At 43.3% G+C, this 21,634-nt stretch overlaps 5 protein-coding genes and 2 long non-coding RNA genes across 13 annotated transcripts; 3 read left to right on the top strand and 4 right to left on the bottom strand.

The window, feature by feature from the left end:
• Positions 1–96: 96 nt before the first annotated feature.
• On the bottom strand, positions 97–1,955 carry LOC136186161 (twitchin-like). The gene is made up of 5 exons (XM_065973424.1): positions 1,675–1,955; positions 1,331–1,630; positions 984–1,277; positions 652–935; positions 97–601 (listed from the first exon to the last, which is right to left on the bottom strand). Exons 1-5 carry the CDS (start codon positions 1,805–1,807, stop codon positions 587–589), a joined length of 1,026 nt encoding a protein of 341 aa, XP_065829496.1. The 5' UTR covers positions 1,808–1,955; the 3' UTR covers positions 97–586.
• A 2,722-nt stretch (positions 1,956–4,677) lies between these two features.
• Positions 4,678–6,882, bottom strand: LOC136184607 (tyrosine-protein phosphatase Lar-like). Its single transcript, XM_065971519.1, has 6 exons — positions 6,841–6,882; positions 6,441–6,791; positions 6,098–6,394; positions 5,773–6,039; positions 5,450–5,713; positions 4,678–5,399 (listed from the first exon to the last, which is right to left on the bottom strand). The coding sequence occupies exons 1-6, from the start codon at positions 6,875–6,877 to the stop codon at positions 4,801–4,803; spliced, it is 1,815 nt and encodes a 604-aa protein (XP_065827591.1). The 5' UTR covers positions 6,878–6,882; the 3' UTR covers positions 4,678–4,800.
• Positions 6,883–8,925: 2,043 nt separating this feature from the next.
• On the top strand, positions 8,926–9,546 carry LOC136199756 (uncharacterized). The gene is made up of 3 exons (XR_010673168.1): positions 8,926–9,004; positions 9,056–9,172; positions 9,387–9,546. It is a non-coding gene; the product is annotated as an uncharacterized lncRNA (long non-coding RNA).
• Positions 9,547–10,096: 550 nt separating this feature from the next.
• Positions 10,097–13,616, bottom strand: LOC136199874 (cell adhesion molecule DSCAM-like). Of its 3 annotated transcripts, none has more exons than XM_065990174.1 (12): positions 13,414–13,616; positions 12,942–13,313; positions 12,584–12,883; positions 12,236–12,529; positions 11,892–12,185; positions 11,531–11,839; positions 11,367–11,483; positions 11,068–11,317; positions 10,960–11,014; positions 10,807–10,906; positions 10,402–10,754; positions 10,097–10,354 (listed from the first exon to the last, which is right to left on the bottom strand). In XM_065990174.1, exons 1-8 carry the CDS (start codon positions 13,493–13,495, stop codon positions 11,106–11,108), a joined length of 1,980 nt encoding a protein of 659 aa, XP_065846246.1. In that variant the 5' UTR covers positions 13,496–13,616; the 3' UTR covers positions 10,097–10,354; positions 10,402–10,754; positions 10,807–10,906; positions 10,960–11,014; positions 11,068–11,105. The 3 variants fall into 3 exon arrangements, with proteins under 3 accessions (XP_065846246.1, XP_065846247.1, XP_065846248.1); XM_065990175.1 differs by having other exon boundaries at positions 11,123–11,317; XM_065990176.1 differs by having other exon boundaries at positions 11,367–11,459.
• Positions 13,496–15,405, top strand: LOC136199875 (uncharacterized). Its single transcript, XR_010673222.1, has 5 exons — positions 13,496–13,616; positions 13,674–14,031; positions 14,085–14,712; positions 14,764–15,057; positions 15,110–15,405. It is a non-coding gene; the product is annotated as an uncharacterized lncRNA (long non-coding RNA).
• A 1,539-nt stretch (positions 15,406–16,944) lies between these two features.
• LOC136188309 (twitchin-like) lies at positions 16,945–19,425 on the top strand. Of its 4 annotated transcripts, none has more exons than XR_010670205.1 (7): positions 16,945–16,987; positions 17,038–17,412; positions 17,464–17,757; positions 17,807–18,085; positions 18,132–18,395; positions 18,447–19,174; positions 19,233–19,425. XR_010670205.1 is itself a non-coding variant. In XM_065976070.1 (7 exons), exons 1-6 carry the CDS (start codon positions 16,960–16,962, stop codon positions 18,995–18,997), a joined length of 1,791 nt encoding a protein of 596 aa, XP_065832142.1. In that variant the 5' UTR covers positions 16,945–16,959; the 3' UTR covers positions 18,998–19,015; positions 19,064–19,425. The 4 variants fall into 4 exon arrangements, 3 of the variants coding, with proteins under 3 accessions (XP_065832142.1, XP_065832131.1, XP_065832128.1); XM_065976070.1 differs by having other exon boundaries at positions 18,447–19,015; positions 19,064–19,425; XM_065976059.1 differs by having other exon boundaries at positions 18,447–19,032; positions 19,094–19,425.
• Positions 19,353–21,634, bottom strand: LOC136188294 (twitchin-like). 2 transcript variants are annotated; one of them, XM_065976051.1, is made up of 7 exons: positions 21,242–21,634; positions 20,897–21,190; positions 20,566–20,847; positions 20,243–20,509; positions 19,875–20,189; positions 19,714–19,824; positions 19,353–19,665 (listed from the first exon to the last, which is right to left on the bottom strand). In XM_065976051.1, exons 1-7 carry the CDS (start codon positions 21,630–21,632, stop codon positions 19,466–19,468), a joined length of 1,860 nt encoding a protein of 619 aa, XP_065832123.1. In that variant the 5' UTR covers positions 21,633–21,634; the 3' UTR covers positions 19,353–19,465. The 2 variants fall into 2 exon arrangements, with proteins under 2 accessions (XP_065832123.1, XP_065832114.1); XM_065976042.1 differs by having other exon boundaries at positions 19,353–19,824.

Below are 21,634 nucleotides of genomic sequence, written 5' to 3'. Positions count from 1 at the left end.
GAACATATTTCAGCAGTCACTCCCATGCCACCAGAAAATCCTACTTTTTAGGTGGATAGACAGACACGTGCTTGGCCGGCCTCTTCATATGTGGGCTCCACTTGCTTTGACGGATCTTTGCGACGAGCCTCGGCATAGAGGCAAGAGTCATTCATCTCCAAGCTTTCTCCTTGCGTATGTTTTTTATCCTGCGAACTAGTGTACGTTTCGTGACGGTACGTGTTATAGAAAAGCCTGTGAGAGTGCCAATGAGAAATCCCGCCAAAAGAGTACCAATGACTAATCCAGCCAAAGCACCAGATGATATTCCGCTATTCGCTGCCGTAGCAACGGCGATGGGAAGACTCTTCTCACCTTCTCTGCCAAAATTATCTACAGCCGCCACTTGAACTGCATACGCTCTTCCTGATACAAGACCGTCTACTGTAAATGTCTGAGTATTTCCCGGTTGAGCTAAAAATTCCCGTGGCAAGTTGTTCACGTAAACTCTACAACAACGAAGCCTTGGCTGGAATTAACGATAGAACGAAAGGTCAATGTGAAACTCGTAGATGTGACCGCATACACGTCGTACTCTTGACTGAAACTACCTTTGGAGCGCCTATAAATTTTCAAAGTTAAAGAAAATGAAATATTGTTTCTTTAAGTAACCTTCAAAGTTAGTAGAGCCTTTGAGCGACGAGCTGTTCCTCCCCGAACTCCGTTTTCTGCATAGACATTAAAATGATAAATTTTCTCTGGTAGAAGCCCAGTAAATAAGAAGTTTGCTTTCATAGAGCCGACTGAAAACGTGTCTTTGCCCGTTCCACGTATTTCAACTACGTACCTGGTCAGTGGTAGTTCAACTGCAGCATCAATTCCTAAAGGTGTCCACAACATTTCAATTGCTGTCCAATTGACAGTTCTAGTTTCCACGTTCGAAATGGTTCTCGGAACTAAAAAATCTCGCCTGTTTTACAAGAGACAAATCAAGCGCGATGTACCGTCGGGTGATTTAAACGAGACATTGAGACGATCACTTCTTCCTAAAGCATTGCCAGCTGATACAGTGAAGGTGTACAACTCTGCGACCCCGAGACCAGAAATTTGAGCGCTGGTGGTAGTGCTTCGTACGTTTTCAGATAGAATCACTGAACCCGTTTTTCCAATCACTTCATATTCGTAGTCAATAATCTTGAATCCTCCACTATCTACTGGTGCTTGCCATGCAATAATGATTCCATTGGGAAGAGGTGTCGGCTGCTCTTGCGCTGATTTTCTGGGTATTCCAGGAACAGCTAGAACACGTCTAATTAATTCCATAAACATCATAGCATGCTAAAATTCTCACAGTTGAAAATCAATGTGTAAGTCTTTGTAGTAGATCCCACTTCGTTTGCTGCTCTACATACAACATTTGCGTCGTTGCAGTTTCTCAAATTGTCAGACGAATTGAAAGTATACAGTTCATTGAAACTTCCCGTTGGCATTCCCTCACACTTTTGTGACTCTGGAGTAATAGTCCAAACAATTTTGGCTACTTTCGGATTTCCAATATTGCTAATAATGTCACTGCAGTTTAGAGGCGGAATCACGAAGTCTGTAGCATTTCGTGCTTCATGCTGAAGAAGCCCGCTACAGCACGGGGAAACTGAAAAATAAGCTGATCAAGCACCTTTTTCCTGACTGACTTACACAATACTGTGAGATTCAAGAAAGATGAGTAGGTCTGGGAACCACCGCCATCTATACCAACAATACGAATACTGCCCACCATCATAGAGAGGGACAAGAGTGAGATTGAACTGGAATAGTCGATGGGTGCCATTCGCACCAAGACCCATTGTGGATGCCATAAATGATCCGATGAAAATCTCTGTTCTTCGACCAGAAATCGTGGAGATGACGGCGCTCTCTTGTTCGTTATAGACGATCCTTGCTTCAGCTACCTCAAGCAGGCAGCTGCTTCGAACAAGGACATGCGTATCCTCCCTAGCTCACCGACAAACGTCACGGATGCTTCAAATGGTGGAGGAGAAATGTCTCTTGAGTCGCCGATCTGATCAGAAGGCAGTATCTCGCTCTCTTTTCCGTTGTAAACAATACGGTGATTTCTTGTGATGGTCGGAGGTTCGCTTCGAAGAGACACACGCGTTCCCTGCTTTGCCCGAAGAGCTCCAGACGGATCGATCGTTATTCCCTTTGATATCTTCGGCCGTCAAAATTTCACTTCTGAAAGCTAGTCTACATACTGATAGTTTACCTATACGATAGACAAAGAGAAGCTGCAAAAAAAGCATTGCGAATCTCCCGGATTTGGGTGGGTTGTGGTTCGAAATGATTCGGTGGAACTGTCTCTTTGGTGCGGAATTGTGTTACCCCCTGACCGTTCGTAAATCGGGGCTAGTTCTCAGTATGGAGGTGGGGGTGTAGACTAGGCTGACGTTATTTTTGTATAGTTATCTACGTTTTTATTCGATGGACTGAACAGCAGGAAGTGAAGATTAGTCCGTCTGGAATTCTCCGGGACAAAGAGGGTGTAGGTGTCCTTGTTCGGAGCGCCTATGCGAGCTCGTTCGAGGAGGCAAGGATCGTTTATAATGGAAAAGAAACCTATGCTCGAGCTTCTGTCGTTTTGGATGCGAAAATGAATTTCGTAATTGGATCGTTTACAGTATCTACCACGGGTCTTGGTGGAAATATCACTCATCGACTTTTCCAATTCAATTTCACTATGCTGTCTCAGTATGATGGTGCTACTATCCGCGTCGTCGGCATAAATCTTGATAATTCCAGGATCTACTCACAGTTCTTGAATCTAACAGTATTGTGTAAGTCGATTTTGGCGTGTACGATCCTTTTTTAGGCGTTTTTCCCAGCTTCCCTGTGCTGCAACGTTTCTAAGACTACAGTTGAGAGAAATACAACTGAGATGCCAACGCTTTTGCAATTGAACTGTTCAGACATTATACGTAATAGAGGAAATCCTCCAGCAATGATTTCTTGGACTCCAACACCCGGCTGCAATGGAATGCCATCAGGAGAGGCCAATCAATATTATACTATTAATTCAATTTCACGACAGTGCAATTCTGCCAATGTCACCTGCATAGCAGACACAAAAGATGCGTTACTGGAGATCACTACGAAAACGTTTCACCTAATTATTAGAAGTAAAATCTGTTTGGAGAGACACCATTCTCCGGATAACCATTAAGTGTATACTGTATTTGTAGGTCCACCGGGAGACTTGATGTGCAGCTATGATGGCTTGATCAGGCCATTAGCAACGTTTAGTTGGAGAGAACCTCAAGACGATGGAGGATTCCTGGTGACTGATTACAATTTGTCTGCCAATGACAAATCGATCGATTGGGTGCAAGGATCTATGTTGAAGGCAAACACTTCTGTAAACGATGGTGATGAACTGGTGATTACTGTTTCGGCGGTTAACGTTCTTGGATTGGGAAAGCTATGTGACATCCGCGAAACAATTCCTACCAGTAAGTGAAAATAAGAATTGTGACGCTTATTGCATTCAGTAATCACTCCAGGAAAATGTACAATGCCAATTCAAGGTACAACAAACCGAACTTCAATTCAAGTTACATGCCCAACAGCTGCAGATTTCGTTAGCGGCGGATACACTGTGTACTATGTAGGAAACGGTGTAAGTGGCCGTCAAGGCTCCAATAGTCTTCCAATTACAGTAACTGGTCTGAAATCAAACACAACGTATACAATTATTGTAGAAGCAGACAACTCAGTAGGCAAACGTGAAAACTCGTCGAGTGACGTGATGAGGACCAATGCACCTGGTCAGTTCTGTACCTGTAGTTTAGTAATGATCAAAATAGTGCCCACTGGTAGGTCAACCTGGCAGTGTCTGTCTTACGAATGACAACGTAGATGACATTACATCTGTTTCTTTTACGCTGGTGTTTGATTCTGTCCAAGACGCTGGCAGAGATGATGCCATTGTATCAATGTACAGGGTGTTTATCAATGATCAACGAAGAGACTTTGAGGCTCAAGAAGGAGAAATTCAGAGAATTTTGATTGGCAAGTTGATGCTTAGTGCAATGTACAGTGTGACAGTGATTGTCATCAACAACTTGGGTGAAGAAGGTAACAACTGCACTTCTGTTTTGATAACAACTCTAGAAGAAGGAAAATCCGCCGGTATTTACAGTTTAGTGTAAACTTAGTAAGTATTTTTAATCAATTTATGAAGGACTGAGTGTTGGCGTCATCGTTGCTATTGTGATTGCTTCAGTTGCTGCTGTAATTATTTCTGTCGTTGCCACGTATTTTCTTTTTACGTCAAGAAAGAGCAAAGGTATTGTAGACTTGTGCGCATTAAGAAACTAATCAACATCTAACTGCGTAGAAACAAAAAGTGACTCAAAACGTGAAGTCATTACAGGTACTAAAGAAATGACCAGGGTGACGACGTCACCGATATATGATTCAAGCGGAGGCGTAAAAAAGACAACGGCTCCGGTGTATGCAGACGTGGCTCCTATTAGCAAAAGCACTGCCGCGCCACTGACCACGAATAATCCTTCCTATCACGTAGCTGGTAGAAGCGTGTAGAAACAGAAACTGAGTAAACTGGCAGCAGTTGTTTGATAAGAGTCCCTTTTGTTCTCTTGCTATGTGCGTATGTTGGTGTTGTTTCACGTCAGGGAAAACAGTTGAAAAAGCCGAGCCTAGTCGCTTAGTATAAAAACCTGGGACTATGAGCCCATTGAAGAAACACTAAAAGAGAAAGGACAAAAATTGGAAAACGTACAAACAGTAAAGCTGAAGACTGGTCACTCAATTGGCGCTTCCAGGGGTGGCATAAGCAGGATTTTTATGCTCTCGCTGTGGAACGCGTAATTTGCCAGCATCTTCATAAGCGGGCTCTGTTGCCATCTGAACGTCGGCCTTTGGCGGACCCTTGCGACGACTCTCAGCGTACAGATAGGAATCCTTCATTTCTACGCTTTCTTCTTGTGTCGGATTCGGATTTTTCGCCAGCCGCCTTGAGACAACGTAGGTTAGAACAACACCAATCGCAGCTCCCATCAACAGAGAACCGATGACAGACCCAGCCAACGCTCCAGATGATACTCCGCTCTCATACTTCGCTACTGCTATTGGAAGACTTTTCTCACCTTCTTCGCCTATTTCATTAACTGCAGCCACTTGGACTACGTATGCTCTCCCCATTGCAAGACTATCTATGACAAATCTTTGGGTATTTTCTGCTTGAGCTTCGAAGTCACGTGGCGAGTTGTCAATGTAGATGCGATATTTCGTTACAGTAACATTGTCTCTGCCGGAGTCTGTAACAGAAAAGAATTCCAAGGTAAAAGACGTAGATGATATTTCTTTCACATTGCCGTTGGTGAGACTGACACGATTCGGAGCACCTACATAGATACGTTCTGCAAGTTAGCTGTTAACAATAAAATGAACGAACCAGGCGCCTTGGTCCTCATCACCACTGTAGTTGAGTTTTCACGATATCCTGCCGAATTTTCTGCTTCTACCGTAACTACATATTTTATGCCAGGAGTTAGGTTAGAAATTGTAATTGGTAGGCTCGTTGAAGATTTCTTTGATTTTGTGCTGTTTCCCGAGTAGTAAACAACGTATGCGCTCTTAGCAATAGTTGAATTCGACAGACAATCTATTGTAATTGAAGTTCTTGATGCAGCACTTTGACTTGGCATAAGACAGCTTCCTGAAACGATAGTACAATGCAACAGAGCGCTAGCGCTGTCTTCTAAATAATTCACTCACTGGTTGGTATAGTATTACGTACTTCACATGAAGGTCCAGATCCAAGAATGTTCACTGCTGAAATACTGAACTTCAGTTGATCACCATCTTTCACTTGAATGTTGTAGTTCAGCAAACTGCCTTGTTGCCAATCTACAAAACGTCCATCAACAGACAAACTGTAACCAGTCACTGAGAATCCTCCGTTGTCTTGAGGTTCATTCCAACTAAATGTTGCTAATGGCCTGATCAAGCCGTCATAGCTGCACATCAAGTCTCCCGGTGGACCTACAAATATATACTTAATCGCTATCCGGAGAATGGTGTCTCTCCAAACAGATTTTACTTCTAATGATCAAATGAAACGTTTTCATGGTGATATCCAGGAGCGCATCTTTTGTGTCTGCTATGCAGGTGACATTAGCAGAATTGCACTGTCGTGAAATTAAATTAATAGTGTAGTATTGATTGGCATCTCCTGATGGCATTCCATTGCAGCCGGGTGTTGGAGTCCAAGAAATCAGTGCTGGAGGATTTCCTCTATCATGTATAATGTCTGAACAGTTCAATTGTAAAAGCGTTGGCATCTCAGTTGTATTTTGCTCAGTAGTCTTAGAATTCGAAACGTTGCAGCATGGAGAAACTGAAGTACCATAAAAAGTATTACTACGTACAAAAAACTGACTTACACAATACTGTGAGACTCAGGAAAGGTGAGTAGGTCTTGTTACCATTGTCGTCCGTGCCAAGAACACGAATATTAGCATTATCGTACAGAGGAAGCAAAGTGAAATCGAACTGGAATAGTCGATGGGTACCATTCGAACCACGACCCGTTGTAGACACCATAAGAGATCCGATAGAAATATCGGCTTTCCGACCAGAAACGGCAGAGACGATGCTGCTCTCTTGCTCGTTATAAACGATCCTTGCTTCCGATACCTCCAACAGGTAGCTGGCCCGAACAAGTACACGCGTATCCTTTCTGGCTCGGAGAACTCCAGACGGGGTAATGAACACTTTCTGCGATACTAGCGAGCCTACACTTTTGCTTGGAAAAAGTTTGACAGGTCTAGCTAGTTTATTTACCCAGATGGCACACGACGACAAGAAGAACGAAAATCATGCCCGGGAAACTGAAAGACTGAAACGCTTTCTCAGTTCCCGGAATTCTAGGTGGGGCCCCTCGGAAAAATGATTCAGTGGAGCTCTCTCTTTGGTTCGTTGTCGAAACCAATCTTCTCGTCGTAGTTTGGACTGTTATCTTGTGTAGCTCTTGCGTATTTTTATGGTCAATGGACCAATGGACAAAAAGTGTCTATTACTCCGTCTGGAGTTCTCCGAGCCAGAAAGGATACGCGTGTACTTGTTCGGGCCAGCTACCTGTTGGAGGTATCGGAAGCAAGGATCGTTTATAACGAGCAAGAGAGCAGCATCGTCTCTGCCGTTTCTGGTCGGAAAGCCGATATTTCTATCGGATCTCTTATGGTGTCTACAACGGGTCGTGGTTCGAATGGTACCCATCGACTATTCCAGTTCGATTTCACTTTGCTTCCTCTGTTAATATTCGTGTTGTTGGCACGGACGACAATGGTAACAAGACCTACTCACCTTTCCTGAATCTCACAGTATTGTGTAAGTCAGTTTTTTGTACGTAGTAATACTTTTTATGGTACTTCCTTCAGTTTCTCCATGCTGCAACGTTTCTAAGACTACAGTTGAGAAAAATACAACTGAGATGCCAAGGCTTTTGCAATTGAACTGTTCAGACATTATACGTAATACAGGAAATCCTCCAGCACTGATTTCTTGGACTCCAACACCCGGCTGCAATGGAATGCCATCAGGAGATGCCAATCAATTCTATACTATTAATTCAATTTCACGACAGTGCAATGCTACCAACGTCGCCTGCATAGCAGACACAAAAGATGCGTCACTGGAAATAACTACGAAAACGTTTCACTTAATTATTAGAAGTAAAATCTGTTTGGAGAAACATCATTCTTCAGGTAACCATTGGTTATTTGTAGGTCCACCGGGAGACTTGATGTGCAGCTATGATGGCTTGATTAGGCCATTAGCAACATTTAGTTGGAATGAACCTCAAGACGACGGAGGATTCCCTGTGACTGGTTATAATTTGTCTGCCAATGGCAAGTCAATTGATTGGGTACAAAGATCTTTGTTGAAGGCAAACACTTCTGTGAATGATGGTGATGAACTGGTAATCGCTGTTTTGGCGGTTAACGTTCTTGGATTGGGAAAATTATGTGAAATTCGTGAAACAATTCCTACCAGTAAGTAAAAAATAAGAATTGTGACGCTTATTGCATTCAGTAATCACTCCAGGAAAGTGTATAATACCAATTCAAGGTACAACAAACCGAACTTCAATTCAAGTCACATGCCCGACAATTACAAATTTCGTTAGCGGCGGATACACTGTGTACTATGTAGGAAATGGTGTAAGTGGCAGCCAAGGCTCCAACAGTCTTCCAATTACAGTAACTGGTCTGAAATCAAACACAACCTATGCAATTCATGTAGAAGCAGACAATTCAGTAGGGACACGTGAAAATTCATCGATTGTTGTGATGAGTACCAATCCACCTGGTCAGTTCTAGCTGATACAGTAGTAATTGCCAATGGTGAATAGTGTCTATTGGTAGGTAAACCTGGTAGTGTCTGTCTTACTGATGACAACGTGAAAGAAAAGACTTCTGTTTCTTTGAAGTTGGAATTTGATTCTGTCCAAGACACTGGCAGAGATGACCCCAGTGTATCAGTATCAACGTACAGGGTGTTTATCAATGATCAACGAAGAGACTTTAAAGCTCAAGACGGGAAATATCAGAGCATTCTGATCGACAAGCTGATGCCTAATACAATGTACAGTGTAAAAGTGATTGCCATCAACAATTTGGGTAAGGAAGGAAACAACTGCACTTCTGTTTCGGTAACTCTCAAAGACTCAGAAGGTAAAGACTCGGAAGGTATGCTTTATTCACATCATTTACCTTACTGAGTGTTTTCGAAGAGTTGAACGCTGGTGCTATTGCCGGCATTTGTGCTGGATGCGTTGCATTGCTTATTGTTGTAGTAATCATTGTCATCTGGTGTGTCAAGTTTCGTCCATCATCCAAAGGCAAGACTTTAGATAGAAATAGCTTTGATTCTAATAGAACTTACTGAAGTAGAGCCAACGAATCAGAAACAGAAGACTGGAGAAGAGTCTGTCACAAAGAAGAAGGCAGGAAGAGTTTAAAAATCGGGTGTTGATTGCCATAGTATGTATCGTTAGGGCGGCGGTGACGGACTTAATTATGCTGAGCTGGAACTAGCCCAAGCTGGTCCAGCACCAGTCAAAGAGAACCGAGCCAAAGATTCAGTGACTTACAGCGATGTGAAACCTTCTGAGGTAGATAATATTAAGTCGATTTTATAAAAGTAGAAGGTGCATCGCTTGATCAACACGTATTTAGCTAATGTAGTTTAATTAATGAGCTGAAGAGAGCGCAGGCAGAGCGAGATTCTAAAAAGACACCGTCTGTGCGCTCTCCTCACTACCGAAATCGCCACAGCATGTGGCAGACTCCTAACCGAACGTACTAATTCCAACTATCGTTTTCTAGCCACTTCAATATGCTCAATTGGATTTGGCCAAGCAGACGCCAGAAAAGGAGGAAACGAATATGAAGAAAGTGAAGAAAACCAAGGAGGAGGAGTCTGTTCCCTACACTGGAGTCACCAAGCTTGCTGATCACTGAGAATGAATTGGATTACCTGGAAACTGAGAACGGGAACGGTTCGTTCATTTGTCTTTAGTTCTGTACCAGTAGGTATTCTGTTTAGCGGCTTATTTTAGCCATTTTGTTGAGTCCGTCACTGTGTTTTTCGTACTTTGTGTTTTTGGATGACTGCAACAGAAGTCAACGAGATTTCTTTCACGCTGTCGTTGGTGAGACTTACACTATCAGGACTACCTAACCGTACAGATACGGTACAGTAGTTCATGTCGAGAATGGAAATAGACAGAACTAACCAGGCGCTGTGGTACTCATTGCCACACTCGACGAGTTCTCAAGATTTCCTTAATTTTCTGCTTCCACCGTAACTACATAGTTTGTGTTTTGCGTCGTTTTCATTGACAGACAAGCTGTAATGAGTCAACTGGAAGCCTCCACTGTCTGCAGGCTTTTTCTATCTGAATATTGCTGATGGTCTAGCCAAGCCATCAAAGGTGCATATCAGAGAACTTACAAGCCAATAATTAAATAATACAGGATATCAAAGCAGTCTATCTTTGCTTGTACTTTTAACTAGTAGTAAATTAAACGTTGTGGTGGTGATGTTCAATAGCATTCGTGTCTCCTAAGCAGGCGATTTTTGCACCATTGCATGACCGTGAAATCTGATCAATATCGTAGAACTGATTGGCTTCTCCTGACGGCATTCCTCTGCAACCAGATGTTGAGGATTGCACTGTCCAAGAAATAAATGCTGGAGGATTCCCTCGTTCACGAATGATTACGTAGTAGCGCTGACGAGTCTGTCGCGTTCTGCCTAACTGTAGACCCAGAAACGCTGCAACACGAAGATGCTAGAAAGAGTTCTAAAATATATGCACGTACCAATAACAAGACTTACACAAGACTGTCAAATTGAGGAAAGGCGAGTAAACCTTTGTTGAGGCGCCACTTAAAGCAACGATGCGAATAGAAGCATCGTTGTATTTAAAGAGCAGCATGAAATCAAATTTGAAAAGAAGATAGGTGGCATTTGCACCGAGATACGTTGCCACTGGTGGAATGGAAATCCTGACTGAGATACCGATCAAACCAGAAGGAATTATATCGCTCTCTTTTCTGTTGTAAACGATCCGTGGATCTCTCGCGTAAAGCGTAACGTCGCTTAAATTTGAAGTGACACCTGTGTTCCCTGCTTTGCTCGAAGGTTTCCAGACGGACTGATCGTCACTCTTTGAAAAAACAACGGGTCGGCTGCAAAGTTTGCTGTTCGTACATCTACGCTCTCAAGCCTGCGCGTGTTTACCTAGGTGGCATACTACAAGAAGCTGTAGCACAAACTTCAAGTTGAAATGCATGTTCTTCTTGTTTGAGAATGACAAACCGTGACCGTCGTGGCTTTCGCACTGTAATCAGAAGAGACAGATCAATCAAGAAACCTCACACATGGTAAACTCGCCTTCCCGTATGTCTAACTTGAAAGCGAAAGCGTTGATCCTAAATTTAGTCATCCACTAAAAAGAAACAAAATCAGAAAGAACAAAGCACAGCAGTTCAGCGCATGTACTCTATTCCTGAAACTAAAACGCGTTCGGTTGGACAGCATCATTGCTTGCCTGTACCAGCCGTTTGATAAGTGGGATTCGTTGTTGTAAGTAGCACTGGATTGTTCTCGTTGACGGGGGTTACGTCTGCGTAAACTGGAGCCGTGACGCCACCTTTGCCTGTGCCTTGGCTTGAATCATAAATTGGCGACTTTGTCATTTGCTTCATTTCTGCTGAATCGGGAGCAGCCCTTGAAGCGTGAGTCAAGTTTTCTAAAGAGATAGCGAATGGAATAGCAAGCCAATATGCAGCCTACTTTACCCGTTTTCTTTCTCTTTCGACAACAGCAGAAGTACGCCACAATGAAAAAGCCTATTCCAACCACTACCGGTATGCCAATTGTTAGTCCCACAACTAGACCCACAGGGAAATCAAACACTATGCTGTTTATTAGCGCTGTCATTTAAACACATTCGAAGACCAACCTTCGTCCGTAGTTGTCGTGACACTTTCACTCAGTCTTCCCCGACGGACTTGATTTTCTGCAGCGACTTGAAAAGTGTAGCTTGTTCCTGACGTCAGTTCACATACGCTGTGTTCTACATCGGGACCGTATTCTGGTGACACCGTCTTCACGTCCGCTTTCGTAGTGTTACTGCCTTGACTCGAATATAAAACAATGTATCGTTTGATCACAAAATCCCTTCCCCCCGCATCAACAGATCGCCACGTCAATGTAACACACGTAGACGTCATTGATGCAACCGTTAGCTTTTCTGGTGTACCTGGCGTACCTGTACACATCCCTTTAGCAACGGTAAAAATAAAACGAACATCGTCTGATACCTGTGGGATTTGTCATGCCTGTAACAAACGTTCTGCGAGGAATTCCTCCTCGAACTCCATTCAGTGCATATACACTGAAGTTGAAATATGATCCAGACGGAAGACCGGCGAATATGACCGAGCTAGTATCTCCAGAAACTGTCCTGTTTTGATTGGCTGTTCCGTTAACAATACTTATAACGTATTGAGTCAGTTTCACTTCAAAGGACACATCAACCGTTAGGAGTGACCAAGAAATTTCAGTTGAGGAAGTATTAACTGTTCGAGATTGAACACCGGACACTGCTCTTGGAACTGCAGATGCACCGATTAGATCAGCCAGCGCTAACTACGTATCAACTTACCATCAGGCGATTCAAAAGAGACATTAAGACGACCACTTCTTCCTAGAGCATTACCAGCTGAAACAGAAAAATTGTACGACTCTGCAACTCCGAGACCAGAAATTCTGGCGCTGGTGGTAGTGCTCGGTACGTTTTTGGACGAAATAATTGAGCCAGTTTCGCTAATAACGTCATATTTGTAGTCTAGCACCTTGAAGCCTCCGTCATCTGTGGGCGCTTGCCATGCAATAATAATTCCATTGGGAAGAGGAGTCGGTTGTCCTTGTGTCGATGTTCTGGGTATTCCAGGAGCAGCTAAAAACGCGTCTAATTATTTCTTTCAACACCACCGCATATACACAAACTCACAGTTGAAAATCAATGCGTACTTCTTTGTAGTTGATCCCACTTCATTTGCTGCTCTACAAATGACGTTCGCGTTGTTGCAATTTCGCAAATTGTCAGACGGATTGAAAGTGTACAATTCATTCAAACTTCCTGTTGACATTCCCGCACACTTCAGTGAATCAGTAGTAATAGTCCAACTAATTTTTGTTACTGCCGGATTTCCAATTTCACTAATAATTTCGCTGCAGTTTAGAGGAGAAATGACGGAGTCGGTGACGTTTCGCGTTTCATGTTGAAGAGAACCGTTACAGCAGGGAGGATCTAAAAGTAAACAGATCAAGGGGGATGAACACCCTCTTTTTTTTTTTAATTAACCTACACTGCACCGTTAGACGCAAAGGCTGCGTATAGTTCTTGACACCGTTCCCATCAAGACCAACAACGCGAATAGTAGAACCATTATATTGAGGTAGCAGAGTGAATTCGAACTGAAATAGTCGATGGGTGGCATTTGAGCCAAGACCCGTGGTTAGCGTTCTAAACGGTACAATGGAAACATTCTTTTTCTCATTACGAACGACAGAGATTCCGTCGCTCTCTTTTCCGTTGTAAGAGATCCGTGCTTCGACAAAGACAAAGGTATAGGCGCCCCGAACAAGCACATGTGTACCCTCTCTGCCACGGAGACTTCCAGATGGATCAATCGCCACTTTCTGTTCATGAGTAAATCCAACAAAACAGTACGCCACGACTAAAAAATAAAAAAAAACCGACCGTCTACCTAGCGACAAACTGAGGACTAGACCCCTGTACAAAACTTCTGCGTGCCTTAAAGCAATGCAATGACTTACCAAAGAGATAGCTCCAGCAAATCATTTCGGGGCCCCACCTAGGTAGATACAACCGGGAATTGGATGACGATTCCCCGGACATGAGGTTCCTCTTGCTGTTATTAGTCGTCGAAACGGCACATGATGAGAAGCCGTAGACTCTTATATCTCTGCCGTAGATAATGCATTGTGAATTCCCCGGATTTAGGTGGGCAGTCTTTTTGGTAAGGCTACTAAGTTGTGTTGTATCTTTTTGACTGCATAAGACTGTGCTTTTGTAGCTGTTGCGTACTTTTGTATGTTGGCCGGAGGACAGAAGATTGTCATCACTTCGGGCAGAGCAAGGAACGCAGGTGTCACTTCGAGGCGACGTTTCAGATCTTTTGAGGAATCCACGGATCGTTTTCAACGGAAAAGAGAGCGAGATAATTCCTTCTGATGCGATCAATGCTTCGATCAATATTTCTCTTCCACCATTTGAAGCAGTCGCAACGTACGTCGGTGCAACTTCTACCTATCTGCTTTTTCACTTTGAATTCATGTTGCTCTCTGAATACAATGATGCCTCTATTCGCGTCGTTACCATAACTGGCTGTACAACAAAGGTGTATTCGCCGTTCCTCAATTTGACAGTCTTATGTAAGACGTATGAAAATGAATACGGTATTGTATATTGATGATATATTTTGCAGTTCCTCCGTGCTGTAACGTGTCCCTTCAGCAGGAGGCACGAAATGCCACGGACTCCGTCATTCCTCCTTTGAACTGCGTTGAAATTATTAATGACGTTGGAAATCCAGTAGTAACAGAAATTATTTGGAGCGTTACTTCCAAGTCTGATTCATTGTGTGTGGGAACGCCATCAGGAAGTTTTAATGAATTACTTACTTTCAACCCGTCTCACAATTTGAGAAATTGCAATAATGCAAACATTGTTTGTAGAGCAGGAAATGAAGCGGGTTCTACTGCAAAGTCGTTCACATTGATTTTCAACTGTGAGTCTAAACATCTAACATGCTGTGACGCTAATAAGTCATGCTGTTCCTGGAATACCTACAAATCCACTGCAAGGGCCGCCAATACCTAATGGAGGTGCAATTATGTGGCAAGCACCCCTAGATGACGGAGGCTTTGACATAATTGACTACAAATATGACGTAATCGTCAAAATAGGTGGTTTTTCTGAAACTGTACCTAGCACTACTACCAGTGTCAACATTTCCGGTCTCGGGGTCGCAGAGTTGTACACTTTCACTGTTTCAGCTGGTAATGCTCTAGGAAGAAGTGATTGTCTTAATGTCTCGTTTGAATCACCTGATGGTAAGTTGATACGTAGTTTGCGTTGGTTGATTCTAATCAGTGCATCTTCAGTTCCAAGAGCAGTGTCTGGTGTTCAATCTCGAACAATGAATACTTTCTCGATAGAAATTTCTTGGTCACGTCTAACGGTTGATGAGTCCGTTGAATTGAAAGTGACTCAATACGTTATAAGTATTATTAACGGAACAGCCAATCAAAACAGGACAGTTTCTGAAGATACTAGCTCAGTCATATTCACTGGTCTTCCGTCTGGATCATATTTCAACTTCAGTGTATATGCGCTGAATGGAGTTGAAGGAGGAATTCCTCGCAGAACGTTCATTACAGGCATGACACGTCCCAAAGGTATCAGACGATGTTTGTTTTATTTTTACCGTTGCTTGAGTAATGTGTGCAGGTACGCCAGGTAAACCAGAAAAGCTTACGGTGACATCAGTGACATCTGCGTGTATTACATTGAAATGGCGGTCTGTTGATGACGCTGGGGGAAATGGTTTTCTGATCAAGCGATACATTGTTTTATATTCAAGCAGTCAAGGCAATATGAAGGCGGACGTGAAGGCGTCAACAGAACATGGCCCAGATGTAGAACACATAGTATGCGAACTGATGCCAGGGACCAACTACAGTTTTCAAGTCGTTGCAGAAAGTCAACTCCGCCGGGGAAAATTGAGTGAAAGTGTTACAGCAACTACAGACAAACAGTGGTCGTGGTCTTCGTATGTGTTTAGTTAGCAATAATACTAATAAACAGCACAATCTGCACAGAACTACAGACGAAGAGCAAATCTGCCATTCTACCACATAGAAATACAGGCTCCTTTCCTGTTTTAGTTGTGGTACATTGTGAACCGCGTAAAAGATTTTGATTTTATGCTGTATTCTACTGTTTAATTGAATAGGTCAATTTATGAGTCAAAGGCAGCTCTCGGTGTCACAGAAATGAAAGAGGTGACGAGGTAAGTCCCGTCAACATGCCGCATACAGCATCAGACAGTATACACTGTCTGCTATTCAGCGAATGGCGTGAAGAGTCAACCCGCAGACAGTGTCCCAATTGAAATAACGGGTCTGACATCAAACACAACATATTCTATTGTCATGGAAGCAGATAACTCAGAAGGGATGCGTGAAAACTCGTCAACTGTCATGCTGAGCACTAATCCACCTGGTCAGTTTTTAGGTAATACTTCTGTTGAAGATGCAGACAGAGGCGACGCAACTGTGATAAAGTACAGGATCTTCATTGATGATCAACTGAAAGAATTTGCATCTCGAGACGGAGACATGCAGACAATCACAATTGATAATCTTACACCAGAAACAGTGTACAAAGTGAAGGTGGCGGTCATCAACAACTTGGGAGAGGTTGGACACAACAGTAGGACTATTTCGGTAACAACTTCAAAAGAGAGAAACGGTACTTAACTAAAAGACTGTGCATATTTATTTATTTATTTATTTATTTATTCATTTACTTGTTAATTGTATGAAGGGTAGAGTGTTGACATCATCGTTGCTATTGTGTGTGCTTGCGCCGCTATAGTGACTGTGTTTGCTGTCGCCATCATTTGCTTTTTCATGTCAAGAAAAAGCACAATCAAAGGTAGGCTTTTATGCACTGGAAAACCGTCAAACTCTTTATATGAAGATGGTCTGCCGGTCTGGGGACGAGGCTAGCAGCTATGCGAGTCCCAATTGTTTGAGAGCTGTAACCATAGATATAACTGTGTACTGTTATATCTATGCTGTAACGAATGGCCTTCGTTGGCATGTCCTTTAGATAATTTCATTAATTCATGACTTCTAAAATCGAGTCTAGCTACTTGTTCTTTCAAGAAAATAATCGATAAATGTGCGGTATTTACCACTGATATCAGTACACCTTTCAGACGACGACCGAGGAATTAGCCTCGTCCCCAGACCTTCTGTCGATGTGGGCCCGGATAGCCCGTTCTGGCGAGGCCATTCGGGCCCACATCGACAGAAGGTCTGGGGACGAGGCTACCGAGGAATAACTTTCTAAGGAAGAAGTAAACGCGAACGAATTGCGACAATGCGCGTTGGGTCTGCGCACCGCGTATGCGGAAAAGATTCTGTGTGCTTTGGATGCTCGTCTGTTTATGTAATGGAGCGACGATCAGTCCGCCTGGAAGTCTAACGGGTCTTGAGGGCGACACACACAGACGAGAATCCAAAGTACAAAGATTCTTTTCCGCATGCGCAGTGTGTAACGCCGACTTCGAGATGCTCAATTGGGCGACTTTTCTGTCACGTAACTGCTTTTTTTTCTGCATTACTGTTCTTTTGACACTGTTTTTCAAGCTTTTCTTTTCCTTTGTCTTCATGCTTGTTGGTGCAATGGAGCTACGATCAGTCCGCCTGGAAGTCTAACGGGTCTTGATGGCGAAAATAGCACAATTAATTGCAGCTTTCCTGGGGCGGCGGCTATTCGCTACAACCAGAACCTAAGCGCAGCCGTTTTTGTTGCGTCTGGAGATGTTACGCCGATTTCTGTTCCTCCGTTCAAAGGAACAGCCTTAGGACTTGGACTTTCAACTGTTCAAGGCATTCGAATGATATCGTTTCGGCTGAAGTTCACGCTCAAGTCCGATTACAATGGAGCATCTCTGCGATGTCGATTTAGGGCTTCAGATGGTAGCACTACCGAGTCTCAACCTCTCACACTGGTCGTCTTATGTACGTGTACATGCAAATTAGATGGATTACATTTAGTTTGTCTATATGTAGCGTCTCCTTGCTGCACTGTTTCAAACACGAGTCATATTGTCCACAACACTACAAGTCGTCTTCGTCTTCTGAGCTGCGAGGAAATTATCAGTCATCGCGGAAATCCGCCAGCAAATGTCAGTTGGTCTAAACCGTCAGGTGGCTGCGTTGGCACTGAGTCGGGAGATGCAAATCAATTCTATGATCTCAATCCAGTCACACGACAGTGCAACAATGCGCAAATCACTTGTATTGCAGACACAAAGGAACCTCTTCTTGATACAACGATGAAGACGTTTGCTCTGACTGTAAATAGTAAGTAAAAGCCCTTATGTGCAATTGCCACTCTCAAAAATGCATGTAGGTCAACCAGAAATGGTATCGTGTAGCTATGACGGTCTGACGAGACCGCGTGCATTGTTCAGTTGGGAAATGCCTGGAGATGACGGTGGCTTTCCTATCATTGACTATGATCTATCTCTGTCCATCAATGAAGTGTTTCAGAAAGTTGGTTGGAAGCCAGGAGATCTTTTAAAACTTACTAGCGCAGCAAACGATGGGGATGGATTACAATTCTTAGTTTCAGCAGTGAACACTCTTGGATCTGGCAGAGCATGCCAAGTTGACATAAGAGTTCCTACAAGTAAATTAGCTGCAGCATAATCAAATGATTGACAGTTTTGTTTTAGGAGGATGCCTACAACCGCATATTTTGTCAAAATCTCGCATGACAGTAGTAGTGAACTGCACATTAGGGCGGAATCAATCTAGGTTATACAGAATTTACTACGTTGGAGGAAGCAGATCTACCGTGCCTGTTATTAGTAGCACGCTGCCTGTTAGATTATCAGGTTTATCACCAGACTTGACATATGCAATTACAGTAGAAGCTGAAAACTCTGAAGGATTGTGGGAGAATTCGAGTACAATAGAAGTGACGACAAATAAAATAGGTGAGCAGCACGTAACTCTTCAAAGTTATACCTAATTGCCTAAACTCACAGGCCTTCCCCAAACGATCATGACAGCAGCGGTATCTGGAGTGACTTTGAATTCCATTACTCTATCGTTTCTCTCTGTGTCTGACTCTGGAAGAGACGACGTGAATGTTAGCCAGTACCGAATCTACGTTGACGGCTTTCCATACAACTTCCGAGCTACGAAAGAGAACACTCAAATGTTCACCGTGCACGGCCTGAAAGCTGGAGCGGCGTACGTCATTCAGGTGAAAGCGGTTAATAGCTTCGGCGAAGAAGGTAAGAAAAGTGACCCAATTGCAGTTACTACATCAGAGAAAAGCTGCGGAATATCATCCAGCATATTGGTTGGATCAGTGATTGGCTCTGCTTTAGCTGGAGCCTTAATCGCTTTTCTTGTGACCTATTTAGTCTCTAAGCACCGCAGTGATACAAACGGAAAACAGAAGCCGAAGGAGAGCTTGGAAATGAAAGATTCTCGTCTCTATGCAGAAGCTCGCCGCAAAGGTGTACCAAAACCGGAACCTACCTATGAAGACGCTGAGCACACACAGGTGGTGGTTGCTAAGGAAACATGAAGAATCTCACCCGGAGAAGTGCAACTTGACTGAAAGTTGGCATACGCAATAACACGTTGATTTTAGATTTTTTGTTTGAGTGATCATCTGTCATAGGCTTGGTTACTGTTTGCTTTCGATTTCGATATACGGGCTTCACTCTTCAGAAGCAGGCGTTGACTCCGGAGAAGCTAACAGGTGCGCCTACACCTCGTTTTTCACTTATTTTTGTCTTTAGAGTTCTGCCTTTGGACAGCTGCATTGCCATTTGCCGATCCGTTCTAGTCTACTCATCTGAAGTTAATCAATTGCGTAGACGAAATTATTTAACAGTCTAATGTCTAGCCCATTCAATTTGGTATTAACTTGCTAAATCAGACACGCACGATTCTTTAGTTAGAACATTCGTCTGCAACACGTCAATACAAGAAATAGATGAGGAAAATTTAACAAACATAAAAAAAGCTGCTACTGTATCCGTTTAGATAATCAACGTTTGCTAGTTCCGGTTACTTGATACGAAGGATTGGTGCTTGTAAGTGCAGCTGCAGTATTCTTGTCTATAGGAGCCACGTCTGCGTAAACTGCCCCAGAAGCTTGACCTTTAATTCTGCTTGGTCCTGAATCATAAATTGGTGACTTCGTTACTCGCGTCATCTCGTTGTCAGAAGACGTCGGTGGCTTTGTTTCTACGGAGAGACGAGAGTTTTGTCTCTTTCTAAAGATCTTATACCTACCTTGGGGCGTTGAACGAGACTGTTTTAATAGGCAGTAACAAAGCAATGCTGTAATAGCAAGAACTACTATTCCACCAACTACAATTCCCGCGATAGCCCCAGAACTCAATCCTAGATCATCAATTACTAATGCTAATGAAGCATTGTATCTTTCCGCATACCTCCTTTCTTTTCTTCTTCTAATGTAGTGAGAGTGATTGACGTGCTTTCTTCACTCTCCTCACCCAAACTGTTGATAACCAACACTTTTACAGTGTACGTTGTAGATGGTGACAGTTTGTCTATCAAAAACGCTTGCGTTTCTCCGCTCTGTGCCTTCAGATCTCTCTGATCGCCGTTCAAGAAAACCCGATAAATTGACACTGAAGCATTATCTCTGCCAGAATCCAAAACTGAACTGAACGTCAATATGAAAGACGTTGACGTGATGTTTATGGCATTGCCATTGCCAGAAATAATAGGACTACCGGGAATACCTGAAAAATGATACCCATAGAGCACGAAACTATTTAGTCTGTAGAAAACCAACCAGGTACATTAGTCCTCATTGAGACAACCGTTGAGTTTTCGCGAGTTCCTTCTGAATTCCTTGCTTCCACGACAATGTCATAGGCGGTGTCTTCTGATAGGTTAGAAATGGTGATTGGAAGGCTGTTTTGAGACTGTGAAGCTTCTTGCATTCCATTCCGCGTGTAATACACTACGTATTCACCACTATTGAAATCTGTGTCTGTCTGACAGTCAATGGTCAACTCGCTTCGTGATCCTGCACTTCTAAACAGTTTGATACACTTTCCTAAATAAGAAACGAGAGCGTTTCAACATAACTATTTAACCCAAATGATCTCTCACTGGTTGGAACAGTTTTGTCCACCTGACAAGCTTCTCCAGGTCCAAGAGTGTTCACTGCTGAAACCCTGAATACTAGAGTATCACTGTCATTCACAACATGGTCAGATCTCAGTGGACTTCCAAGCGTCCAAGTAATTGATGACTGGGTCGCTCCATTGATGGACAGAGATAGATCATAGTCAGTGATAGGAAAGCCACCGTCATCTCCAGGCATTTCCCAACTGAACAATGCACGCGGTCTCGTCAGACCGTCATAGCTACACAATACTATTTCTGGTTGACCTACATGCATTTTTGAGAGTGGCAATTGCACATAAGGGCTTTTACTTACTATTTACAGTCAGAGCAAACGTCTTCATCGTTGTATCAAGAAGAGGTTCCTTTGTGTCTGCAATACAAGTGATTTGCGCATTGTTGCACTGTCGTGTGACTGGATTGAGATCATAGAATTGATTTGCATCTCCCGACTCAGTGCCAACGCAGCCACCTGACGGTTTAGACCAACTGACATTTGCTGGCGGATTTCCGCGATGACTGATAATTTCCTCGCAGCTCAGAAGACGAAGACGACTTGTAGTGTTGTGGACAATATGACTCGTGTTTGAAACAGTGCAGCAAGGAGACGCTACATATAGACAAACTAAATGTAATCCATCTAATTTGCATGTACACGTACATAAGACGACCAGTGTGAGAGGTTGAGACTCGGTAGTGCTACCATCTGAAGCCCTAAATCGACATCGCAGAGATGCTCCATTGTAATCGGACTTGAGCGTGAATTTCAGCCGAAACGATATCATTCGAACGCCTTGAACAGTTGAAAGTCCAAGTCCTAGGGCTGTTCCTTTGAACGGAGGAACAGAAACCGGCGTAACGTCTCCAGACGCAACAAAAACAGCTGCGCTTAGTTTTTGGTTGTAGCGAATAGCCGCCGCCCCAGAACCGTCTGGAAAGCTGCAATTAATTGTGCGATTCTCGCCATCAAGACCTGTTAGACTTCCAGGCGGACTGATCGTCGCTCCATCACATAAACAGACGAGAATCCAAAGAACACAGATTCGTTTCATTG

The sequence above is a fragment of the Oscarella lobularis genome, chromosome 1 (assembly GCF_947507565.1).
Source record: "Oscarella lobularis chromosome 1, ooOscLobu1.1, whole genome shotgun sequence".
NCBI classification, from domain to species: domain Eukaryota; kingdom Metazoa; phylum Porifera; class Homoscleromorpha; order Homosclerophorida; family Oscarellidae; genus Oscarella; species Oscarella lobularis.
Note: the sequence above shows the minus strand (reverse complement) of the source record. Positions and strands in the feature narration are given on the sequence as shown.

Coding starts and splice junctions, on each gene's coding strand:
- LOC136186161 (XM_065973424.1), bottom strand. CDS start 1,807: ATGGCACCCATCGACTATTCCAGTTCAATCTCACTCTTGTCCCTCTCT. Junction 1,278..1,330: donor TTACACATTGATTTTCAACT/GTGAGAATTTTA, acceptor GACGTGTTCTAG/CTGTTCCTGGAATACCCAGA. Junction 936..983: donor CTCGTTTAAATCACCCGACG/GTACATCGCGCT, acceptor GAGATTTTTTAG/TTCCGAGAACCATTTCGAAC.
- LOC136184607 (XM_065971519.1), bottom strand. CDS start 6,877: ATGATTTTCGTTCTTCTTGTCGTCGTGTGCCATCTGG. Junction 5,714..5,772: donor ACGTAATACTATACCAACCA/GTGAGTGAATTA, acceptor CTATCGTTTCAG/GAAGCTGTCTTATGCCAAGT. Junction 5,400..5,449: donor GATGAGGACCAAGGCGCCTG/GTTCGTTCATTT, acceptor GTATCTATGTAG/GTGCTCCGAATCGTGTCAGT.
- LOC136199874 (XM_065990174.1), bottom strand. CDS start 13,495: ATGTCCGGGGAATCGTCATCCAATTCCCGGTTGTATCTACCTAGGTGG. Junction 12,530..12,583: donor GTACGCATTGATTTTCAACT/GTGAGTTTGTGT, acceptor ACGCGTTTTTAG/CTGCTCCTGGAATACCCAGA. Junction 12,186..12,235: donor CTCTTTTGAATCGCCTGATG/GTAAGTTGATAC, acceptor GTGCATCTGCAG/TTCCAAGAGCAGTGTCCGGT.
- LOC136188309 (XM_065976070.1), top strand. CDS start 16,960: ATGCTCAATTGGGCGACTTTTCTGTCAC. Junction 17,758..17,806: donor GTTTGCTCTGACTGTAAATA/GTAAGTAAAAGC, acceptor AAATGCATGTAG/GTCAACCAGAAATGGTATCG. Junction 18,086..18,131: donor TGACATAAGAGTTCCTACAA/GTAAATTAGCTG, acceptor GTTTTGTTTTAG/GAGGATGCCTACAACCGCAT.
- LOC136188294 (XM_065976042.1), bottom strand. CDS start 21,632: ATGAAACGAATCTGTGTTCTTTGGATTCTCGTCTGTTTATGTGATGGA. Junction 20,848..20,896: donor GTTTGCTCTGACTGTAAATA/GTAAGTAAAAGC, acceptor AAATGCATGTAG/GTCAACCAGAAATAGTATTG. Junction 20,190..20,242: donor AATGAGGACTAATGTACCTG/GTTGGTTTTCTA, acceptor ATCATTTTTCAG/GTATTCCCGGTAGTCCTATT.